The 11,567-nt window shown below is 41.6% G+C and overlaps 1 protein-coding gene across 3 annotated transcripts in view; it reads left to right on the plus strand.

Annotated features, from left to right (window-relative positions):
- Positions 1–11,567, plus strand: part of LOC132401865 (dual specificity testis-specific protein kinase 2-like) — a 79,801-nt gene that overhangs the window by 58,810 nt on the left and 9,424 nt on the right. For all 3 annotated transcript variants that reach the window (XM_059984162.1, XM_059984161.1, XM_059984163.1), the window contains one exon: positions 2,282–2,423. In XM_059984162.1, coding sequence (XP_059840145.1) covers positions 2,282–2,423 — 142 coding nt within the window. The remainder of the gene's footprint in view (positions 1–2,281; positions 2,424–11,567) is intronic.

Genomic DNA, 11,567 nt, shown 5'->3' on the forward strand with positions numbered 1-11,567 from the left:
TATACTTCTGTCAAATTTCCACCTATTCTTCTGAGCCCCAGAGAATAAAGTGCTAACCTGTTCAACCTTTCCCTTTTACTCAGGTCCTCAAGTACTGGCAACATCCTTATAAATTTTTTCTGTACTCTTTCAATCTTGTAAATAATTAACATGAATTGTACACAATACTCCAAATTTGGCCTCACCTATGTCTTGTGCAACTTAAATATGCCTTTCCTGTACTCAATACTTTGATTTATGAAGGCCAAAGTGTCAGCTTTCAGTATGATTCTATCTGAGATGCCACTTTCAAGGAATTATGAATCTGTATTCCCAGATTCCTCTGCTCTACAGCAATTCCCAGTGCTCTACCGCTTACCTTGTAAGTCCTATCCTGGTTTGTCCTCCCAAAGCAGGACCTCATACTTGTCAGCATTAAATTCTGTCTTGTCATTTTTCTAGCTGGTCCAGATCCCACTGCAAAATTTGGCCTTTCTTGGTGTCATCTGTAAATTTGCTGATCTTGTTTGCCACATTATATCAATGATCTGGATGAAGATGATAAAAGACAACTGATCTAACAGTAATCTCTGGTATGCCCCCAGTTACAGGCCTCCAGTGAGATAAGCAACCATCTCATTACAGGGGTTTCCAACCTGTGGTCCACAGACTCCTTACTTAATGGTATTGGTCCATGGCACAAAAACAGGTTGGGAATCCCTGATCTACTACCACTCTCTAGCTTCTCCCATGTTAATGTTAAACCAATGTTAAACCTACGTTTACTGCCTCATCCTGAATGTCAGGCAACTGAACCTTCTTCACCACTCATACAGGACCTTGTCAAAGTCAGTATAGAGAACATTCATTGCCTTGCTGCCTTCAGTTTCCTTTGTGACCACCTCGAAAAACTTTTAAGATTGGATAAACGTAATGCACCGTGCACAAAGCTAAGTTGACCATCTCTAATCAGGCCCTGTCTGTCCAAATATTTATATCTGGTCCCTTGGAATAGCTTCCAGTAACTTATCTACTAATGATGCCAGGTTCTATTATTTCCAGCTTATTCTTAGGGCCTTGCTTAAACAACTGTAAACAGTAGTTATAATTCAGTCTGTGGCTAAGAACATTTTAAATTCCTTTACTAGGCCCCTGCAATTTTAGCCTCCAACAAGGTCTGAGGGGACACCTTGTACAGTACTTGGTCACCCTAATTTTCCCCAAGGAGCAAGCACCTCCTCATCACCTCACTACAGTCCATGACCTCACTACTCTTTTGCCCAGTTCTGTCTACATCTCGAGTAAATACAGATGCAGAAAATCCATTTAAGATCTTCTCCATCTCATTCAGCTCCATGCATAAATGATCACACTGATTTTTCAAGTGGACCAATATTGTCCCTTGCGATCTTTTTGCTCTTAATGTACTATAGAAACTATTTATTCTCCTTCACTCTGTCTACCAGAGCAACCTCGTATCATCTTTTAGCCTTCCTGATTTTCCTCGTGTTCTGTTGCATTTCTTATACTCAAGCACCTCATTTGTTCCTTGCTTTCCTACACTTGCTATGCACTTCCTTAACCAGAGTGTCAATATCTCTCAAAATAAGGCTTCCTAAACCTGTTAGCCTTGTTTTTTTATTCTAACAGGATCATTAAAAACTCTATTCTCAAAATTTCACTTTTGAATGCCTCCCACTTACCAAGCGTACTTTTGCCAGAAAACAACCTATTGCAAACCACACCTGCTAGAACTCTTCTGAAGCCTTTCTCTAATTTCGAATCTGAACCCAAGGACTGTCTTACTCTTCAGAATTATTTTGAAACTAATGGAATTATGATTACTAGATCCAGAGTGTTCCTTGACACATGCTTTTGTCACCTGCCCTGTCTTGTTCCCTATTAGGAGATCCAGTATTGCACTCCTCTCTAGTTAGGGTCTCTATATATAGATTAAGGAAATCAGCTATGAATGAATGGCATAGCAGACTTGATGGGCCAAATAGCTTAATTCAGCTTTTGCTTCATGGTCTTGTGGAAGCTTTCTTGAACATATTTGACAACTCTACACTGCCCAGTTCTTTTATGGTATGGGAGTCCCAGTCAATATGTGGAAAGTTTAAAATAAACTGCCAGCATAACCTTGTTTGTTGAAAATTTTCCATTTTCTACTGTAATGCTTTAAGCAGTTTTTGTCTGGTAAAATGGCTTAAATAAAATTATAAATCGTTTATAGAATGCTTTAAATTACAGTGCAACAATGATTAAATTAAGAAAAAAAAAACCTGCACATTTTTTCCAGATGGATCCAAAGCTTCGCCCATCTTTCTCAGAAATAGTAAAGGCGATAGAACAGATTATATCACAACTACAAGAAGAAGAAAAGAATAGAAGCATTAACAATGAAGAAAGTATGGAGACAAAGCCAATTAACCTACAAAAAAGTAAGCATGCCTTTTTAATTGGCAGACTTGTAAATTAAGCTTTTTTTTGTTTCTTTCCTAGTCTCCAGGGGATGAAGTAAATAAAGGGTGGAACTGCTAGATGTCTGCAGATAATGCATCTGAAGTTCTGTTTACTGTCCCTGTTGAGAGTGATTTGTTGACATTGTTTTGTTGATTTCAAGTATCATATATAAAAAAATTTTTGGATGCACAAAGTGGTTTATTTTCTTAAATGAACATCTCTTGAATTATAAACGCAAGACATTCTCCATATGCTGGGGATCTTGAGCAACAAAAAATGCCGTTGGGACTCGGAAAGTCAGGTAGCATCTATGGAGGGGAATAAATGTTCAGTGTTTTGAGGCTGAGACTTTTCATCAGGACTGGAAGCTTACAATCCTTTGACTCTCTTGCTTATCTTCTCTATACCTTGGTACTAGTAGCAATGCTATTCCTTCTCTCAGTTTCTGATATCTCCAGTGGGATTCTCCCACTCCGTATAAATTTTCCTCACCTTCACCCCCATCTGCATTCCTTGGGGATCACTTTCTACATGAGTCCCTTGTCCACTTGTCCACTTGTCCTCACTAATCTCTTTCCTGGTACTTATCCCTGCATTACATGCTATACACACTCCTACACCTCTGTCATCACCATTCAGGTCCTCCAACAGTCCTTCCAGATGAGATGATACTTCACCTGTGAGTCCGTTGGGGTGATTTGTTATATTCAGTGCTGTCAATGCAGGCTCCTCTACTTTGGTGAGACCCTGTGCAGGTTAGTGGACTGCTTTGTTGAGCATCTTCACTCTGTCTGCCACAAGTGGCAGTATCCCCAGTGGCCACCCATTTCAATTCGACCTCCCATTCCTATTCTAACCTCTGTCCATGACCACCTCTGTTGCCGTGATGAGGCCAAACCTGGGTTGGAGGCGCATCACCTCATATTTATTCCACCTTTGGTAACCTCCAACTTTATGGTATGCACATGGATTTCTCCAACTTGCAGTAATCTCTTTCTCTTACAGTAATCCTCCTCATTCTGTTCTTCATTTTGGTTTTCCTCTTGTCCCTTCTGTTCTCATCATCTACCCATCTTTTGAACTATCTTGCATATTCCTTAGCTATGTGAGCCTTACATTTAGTGATAGGAAACTATTGGAGAAAATCCTAAGCAATAGGACTTTCATACATTTGGAAAAGTAATGTTTCAGGTATAGCCAGCATGGCTTTGTGCAAGGAAATCCTGCCTCACTAATTTGAGTATAGAGAATTCCATACTGGGTGGTAGACATTGTCTGTGTTGTCTTTTAGACATTGGACAAGGTCCTATATGGTAGACTGGTTCAGAAAGTTGGGATCCAAGATGAGCTGGTTAATTGAATCCAGAATTGGCTTGGTGAAAGGAGACAAGATGGTGATGGAAAGATGCTGTTCTGATTGTAAGTCTGTGTCTAGAGGTTTTATGCAGGGATCAGTACTGGAACCTCGTGGTTTTAATATGGGATGTGAATGTAGGAGGAATAATTGTAAGTTTGTGGATGACCTGAAAATTGGTGGTGTGGTGGATAATAAAGGTTGTCCAATGATGGATCATGATAAAGATCAAATAAAAAGCATTTGCAGATTGAATTTAATTCTGACTGAGAAGTCATGGGGGTCAGGATGTTTACAGTAAATGGTAGGGTGCTAAGAAATCTTGATGGACTTGGGGGTTCAAGTCTATAGTTCCCTTTTAAGTTGCATTACGGTAGATAGAGTGAAGAAGCCAACATCTTGCCTCACCGGGGGTGGGGGCGTAGTTTTAAGGTGCTTCGAAATAGCTACAGGAGGGATGTCAGAGGTAAATTTTTCCAGAGTGGTGGGTGCATGGAAGGCACTGTCGGAACGGTGGTGGAGGCGGATACAATAGGGTCTTTTAAGAGCCCCTTAGGTAGGTACATGGAGCTTAGAAATATAGAGGGCTATGTGGTAGAGAAATTCTAGGTAGTTTCTAGAGTAGGTTACGTGGTTGGCACATCATAGTGGGCAGAAGGGCCTGTAATGTGCTGTAGATTTCTATGTTCTGTGTTCCATGGAAGACTTCCTGGAGTCCAACAAATTTTCAGAAATAATACAATAGCAAATAATGCAAACTGTTGGACCAGCAATGAATTGAAATTAACAACTCAACACACTCTCCAAAACTGAGCAAGAAGCACTCCATAACCAGCAAGGACAAGGACACTGTAATACTGCCAGCAGACAAAGGGATGCATGACAATCGTGCTAGACAAAGTTGACTATATCAGAAAGGCCAAAGAGTTACTCAGAGACACTGCCATAGATTGACCAATTGACAATGATCCAACCTCAAATCTCGCCAGACATATCAACATAAGCTTATGCAAGCTGGAAGCTGCACAGGAAACAACTAAGCAGGGATGTCTCAGAATGAAGGCAGACAATGTGAATGTCGTAAAATTCTACAGACTACTGAAGATCCACAAAGAAAGCATGCCCCTGCGACTTAGCATTTCACTACCATGAACCCCAGCCTGCAAACTAGCCGAAGAACTATAGATGTGCTTGAGGCACCTTGTCACTCAATAGGACTATTAGGTTATCAATGCATGACAGTTTCCGCAGAAGCTGCAGAGCATCTAACTAGATGATGATAAAATAACGGTCTCATTTGATGTCAGTACACTCTTTATGTCAGTTGACCATTGCTGAAGTAAACAATAAATGAACTGGTTTTTAAAAAAAGAATGACCTAGATGATGAGACCCCAAAGTATATGCAAGCTACTTAACTTGTGCTTAGCAACATGCTTCAAATTTAACAGACAACTCTACAAACAGCTGAAAGGAACACCAATGGGATCTCCTACATCTCGGCTTTTTGCAGAAGCTGTACTGTAAAAACTGGAGGGGACGGTATTACCAATTATCAGACCTAAATTGTGGGTGGACTATCTTGTCATAAATACAACCAGATTAGAGTCGCAAAACCGAATCAGCAATGTATTCAATGATATTAGCATCACTGTGAGAATTGAAACAAATGATCAATTCCCTTTCCTAGACATGCTGATCAAGAGGAATACGGATGGAATTTTGGAAATGTCTGTTTAGTGGGAAAGGAATGAATGTAGACCAAATCCTCAATGGTCACCGCATTCACCCCAAATGGCACAAACTAAGTTGTCTGAAAGCTATTCAACTGGGTGGAAACACATTGCAATAGCTCAAGACCTCAAGAAGAAAGAAGAAAATCACCGTTTCAAAGTATTCAGACAGTTGGTTATCCAAAAATTCTTCATCAAAAGGTCTCTTGTCCAGAGAAGCAACCTTTTTAACTCCTACTGAAAAGAGAAGGAGGTTTAACCTTACCATACATCAGGAATATTTTCAAAATGATGGCAAGACTGCTGCAACCACACAGAATAATGGCAGCATACAAACCCAACACAATCATCAAATGCTTGTTTGAAGTCCATTGATCCAACGCCCATATGGTATATTACCCAAATGTAATATACCAAATCTGATGATGGGAAGACTACCTTAAACACTCTGTAAGATAGATGAGGGGAAAACTATCCACTAGCTGAAAGAACATATGATCCTGTGTCACTCATTTAGTACATGAAGGCCAAGAAGGACCAAGAGCCTAATTGAACTTTTTGAGGATGTGACTAAACACATTGATGAAGGAAGAGTAGTAGATATAGTGTATATGGATTTCAGCAAGACATTTGAGAAGGTACCCCCTGCAAGGCTTATTGAGAAAGTAAAGAAGCATGGGATCCAAGGAGACATTGCTTTATGAATCTAGAACTGGGTTGCCCACAGAAGGCAAAGAGTGGTTGTAGACAGGTCATATTCTGCATGGTGGTCAGTGACCAGTGGTGTGCCTCAGGGATCTGTTCTGGGACTCTTCGTGATTTTTATAAATGACCTGGATGAGGAAGTGGAGGGATGGGTTAGTGAGTTTGCTGATGACACAAAGGTTGGGGGTGTTGTGGATAGTGTGGAGGGCTGTCAGGGGTTGCAGTGGGACATTGATAGGATGCAAAACTGGGCTGAGAAGTGACGAATGGAGTTCAACCCATTAAGTGTGAAGTGGTTCATATTGGTAGGTCAAATAGGATGACAGAATATAGTATTAATATGTGTGGAGGATCAAAGGGATCTTGGGGTCAGAGTCCATAGGACGCTCAAAGCAGCTGCACAGGTTGACTCTGTGGTTAAGAAGGTGTATGGTGTATTGGCCTTCAGCAATCGTGGAATTGAATTTAGGAGCCAGGATGTAATGTTACAGCTATATAGGACCCTGGTCAGGTCCCACTTGGAGTACTGTACTCAGTTGTGGTCGCCTCACTACAGGAAGGCTGTGGAAGCCATAGAAAGGGTGCAGAGGAGACTTAAAGGATGTTGCCTGGATTGGGGAATGTGCCTTATGAGCATAGGTTGAGTGAACTCTGCCTTTTCTCCTTCGAGCAACAGAAGATGAGAGGTGACCTGATAGAGGTGTATAACATGATGAGAGGCATTGATCGTGTGGATAGTCAGAGGCTTTTTCCCAGGGCTGAAATGGTTGCCACAAGAGGATGCAGGTTTAAGGTGCTAGGGAGTAGGAACAGAGGACATGTCGAGTAAGTTTTTAACTCAGAGAGTGGCGTGTGCGTGGAATGGGTCGCTGGCAACAGTGGTGGAGGCAGATACGATAGAGTCTTTTAACAGACTTTTGGATAGGTACATGGAGCTTAGAAAAATAGAGGGCTGTAGGTAAGTCTAGTAATTTCTAGGGTAAGGACATGTTCGGCACACCTTTGTCGGCCGAAGGGCCTGTATTGTGCTGTAGGTTTTCTATGTTTTAAGGACATGGATTTGTCTGGGAAACTACAAAAATCCTGGCAGAGGCATAAAACAAGAAATCAAGATAATTCTTAGAAGCTTGGTTCTCAACTGAAGACTCTATTAACAAGCATATTGAACTGAACACAATTTATGAACCTATGCATCTGTGGAATTGGGGCTGAGGGGTGAGCTGTTGGCACTTGAGGAACCAACACTTACAACGACTGATAACCAGGGATACGGGCCAGCAGAGATGACTCATTTGTCCATTTGGCCTGGACCTGGCGGAGACTAGTGGCTACCACAGTAGCCAACCAATCAGATCCAACATGTCGAACCACTATAAATGCGGACACTCGGTTGCGCACTGATGTCACCTCAACTGAAATGTTTGCAACCTAACCTCCAGGCTCGGCGAGTAAATCTAGAAAGCAGCCAACCCAAGCTACCACTCTCCTCTTTCATTTCAAAGGCAGCATCTGCTGCGTATGCAACTGCCTGCCAGAAGAGGAATGGTATTGGTACAGTCACTGCATTTAAGAATTGTTCAGGCAGGCACTTAAATAGGCAAGGCAGAGAAGGACCTAGTGTGAGCAAGTGGATTTGCCGTACATGGACAAAAGTGGGCAGTGGACTTAAAGCATACACAGTAGTTATTCTCAGATTGACTTCAATAGCTTGGGATGGTGCTGTTGTCTTAGAAGCTCAACTTCAGTTCTGCTTGAATGCTGTCTATAGAACATGCACATTCTCCCAGTGATCATGTGTGTTTCTCCTGGTGCTTTAGTTCCACCTATGTATCAAGGATCTTTTGGCTGGTAGGTTACAAGGCCTCTTAATTGTTTCTAGAGTAGGTGGTGGCAGGATAATTGGAAAGGTGATGTTGGCATGGGATGTAAAAGGAAGAAGTAGAGTTTGTGTAAATGGGTGATTAATGGTCAGTATGGAACAGTGGGTCCATGTCTGATTGTAATGTATCAGGGTGAGAAATAAAGTATATGGCTGAACTTTACATGACTTCTCACAGCTAAAATTGTTTCCCACAAATTTTTTTTGCTGCAAGAAGGGAAAAGTGAAGACCCTTAATTATTCTTCTGATGCAAAGTATATCCATGAAAGAAAGTTTGGCTGGGTTTGCCTTTGAAATTGTCCTTGGCCATCTGCTCAGGCACCATCAACTCAACTCATGCGAGCTGAACAGGCGTATAACTAAGCTAAGAAAGTTACTAGCATTTATTGGAAGAGTTGCATCTTCTGAAGAAAGTGAAATAAAATCGCAGTGGTGTGCTCTTGTCATAGTTTATTACTGTTCCCCTTTTATATTTGATTGCCCTCTGCACCCACACCTCAGTGAGGTCTGCACCTGCCCGCCTGTGTTGTTCTGTTGCCTCTGTCTCTGAGCCCATTTCTTTGGTAAGGATTCTCCTCCCGCATAGATGACCTATTATTCTGTCTTTAACCCACATCCTCTTCTTGGACAAGCCTGCTCTGGTCTACTGCCTGCTGTGGATCTTTTCATTTCTAACTGACAATGAGACATCAATTCCAGTCTTATTTGAATCTCACTCTCTCTGAAAGCACTGCCCTCCTACTCTCTCTCCACATCAATCCCAATTTCATAAGCAAATCTGCAGACAAGGATGGTGATGTTGAGGTCTGGGGGACTGACATCTACCATGCAGAGGCCAGGCAGTATCCTCTTGTTTACCCCTTGAAGAGGACCCCACTAATGGAGCATTAGGCCATTCTGCACCATCACCAACCTCAGCAACTCTGGAGATCTCCCATCAACTGCCATTAATCTCATAGTTTCCTTACCCTGCACTGCTTGTTCCTACCTCCTACCAAGATCCATAAACATGAATATCTGGGTAGGCCTGTTATTTCTGACTGCTCCTTGCCCCACTGCTTACCTCAACTTCATTTTGCCCCCTTGGTTCAGTCCTTTCCTATCTACATCAGTGACACTTCACACACACTGTCTTCAATCACTGTTCCCTGGCCCAAATCACCTCATTTTTCCACTGAAGATGTCCAGTCTTATACTAATCAGGAAGGCCTTAAACCTTTTTTTTCTAGGCAATAAGCCTAACTTGCCCCTCCACCAACATCCTCCATCTGGCTGTACTGGTCCTTGCCCTCAACTTCTTTCAGCTCCTCCCACTTTCTCCAAACCCAAGCTGTGGCCATAGGCACCTGCATGGCCCCCAGCTATGCCTTCCTTTTAGATGGCTTTGTGGAGAGGTTAAGATCTCCCTCTCTTAACATAGGCAACTGCATTGTTGCTTCCTGCACCGATGCTGAGCTCTATTTAATCAACTTTGCCTCAAAATTCCAATCTGTCCTCAAATTTACTTGTGGTCCATCTCTGATATTCTCCTTTTTCAATCTGTCTCTATCTCTGGAGACAGACTGCCTGCTTTTAACTTTTCTAAACTTACTGACCCTCTCAAATAACTTGACTAAACCTCCTTCCACCCTGTCACTTGTAAAAATTCTACTCCCTTTTCTCGGTTCCTCCATCTGTGCTACTTCTCTTCTGAGGATGAGACTTTTCATTCTAGAACATTTGAGATACCCTCCTTCAAAGAACAGGGTCTCTTTCCCCCCCCTCCCCCTTACCATTAATGCTGTTCTTACCTGCATCTCTGTTTCCTGGACGTATGCCCTTGTCCCATCTTTCTGCTGTCATAACAGGATAGTGTTCCCCTTGTCCTTGACCACCTTCCTACAAGCCTCTGCATCTAACATATCATCCTGTGCACCTTTCACCATCTCCAATGGGATCTAGCCACCAAACACATCTTCCTCTCACTTTCTGCTTTCATTATAGATCACTCTGTACATGACTCCCAGGTGCTCAGAACCCTCCCCACTGATTTCTATCCTGGCACTTACCATTGCAAGCGTGCAGGTTTCTTGGTGGCCACCTATTTTAATTCAACTTCCCATTCTGACATGATCATCAATTTCTCTAACTTCTGGTAACTTCTCTTTTACCCCTTCATATTATTCCATTCCCCATTCTGGTTCCCCTCTATCACTTCTCTTTACCTGCTCATCACCTCCCTCTGGTCCCTCCACCTCCTTCCCTTTCTCCCATGGTTCACTCACCTGCCAGCTCCATTTCCTGGATGTATGCCCTTTACCACATTTTCCTGCTGCCATAATGGATACAGTTTTCCTTGTCCTTAGCTATTGGCCTTCCCTCCTTCCACCACCTTCCTCCTTTTCCAGCCATAATGAAGGGGGATCAGCTTGAAATGTCGACTGTTTATTCCTCTCCATAGTTGCTGTCTGACCTGCTAACTATCTCCAGCAATTTTTTGTATTTTGTTTAGAGACAAGTGGTTTTGCTTTGTCTTCATTTGCACTGAGATTAAGAAAATTAATGAGAGAAACAGGTTCTTTATCATGTTCTTGCTGCCAGGTGCAGCTTTGTAATGTAAATGCGATTGTTGAAGGGAAGAAATACTAGTTTGGTGGTTCTCCAGTACTCGTCTGTATCACTGATGAGAAATAGAACATTTGACGCTGCTTTTTTAAAAAATCCCTGTATATTGGACTGGTGATGGTTTAAACATTACTTAAGTGAATAGACTTTATCCAATGTTGGGGGCATCTAGAGTTTTAAATAATTTGTAAATATAAGTCATGGTACAAAGATCAGGTTCAATGAACTCTGCCCTAATGATTTGCTTGAACTGATTTTATTCCCTTCTTTGTTCACAATCTTTCCAATGTACTTTGTTTAGATAATTGTTTGTTTGTACTGTGACCCCAAAGCACTGGGAAGGCAAGTGGGCAGTAGTTAATTTCAATCTCAAGCTTTTTAAAATGTGATTATTGAAATATTGCTTCACGAAGATAGGATATTAGCATACTGTGTCTGCCACCAAAATGATTGGTTGGGTCCTGCTCCCAGATATTAAATGATTTCTTTCACCACCCCACCCCAGTCTGAGTCCTCACCTGGTTATGATTTTAATATCAATAATTATGATTGTTTGGGTTTGAATTTAGATTGTGAAGAAATGTATTTTTGCCTTCAAAACTTGCATTTTTCTTTTTTAAAGGCATGTAGTATAGTTATGCAGCAGCTGGATGTATATAATATTTTAATATTATATCACTATTTACAACCCTGAGATTCCCTTTCTTGTGGGCATTCACAATAAATACAAGAAACCCAATAGATTCCACGAAGACACCGCAACCAACAGAATGGACAAACTACCAGTGTGCAAAAGACATTCTGCAAATACAAAAAGAAGAGAACAATGGGAAAAAATAATAATATA

Source organism: Hypanus sabinus, chromosome 11, assembly GCF_030144855.1.
Source record: "Hypanus sabinus isolate sHypSab1 chromosome 11, sHypSab1.hap1, whole genome shotgun sequence".
NCBI classification, from domain to species: domain Eukaryota; kingdom Metazoa; phylum Chordata; class Chondrichthyes; order Myliobatiformes; family Dasyatidae; genus Hypanus; species Hypanus sabinus.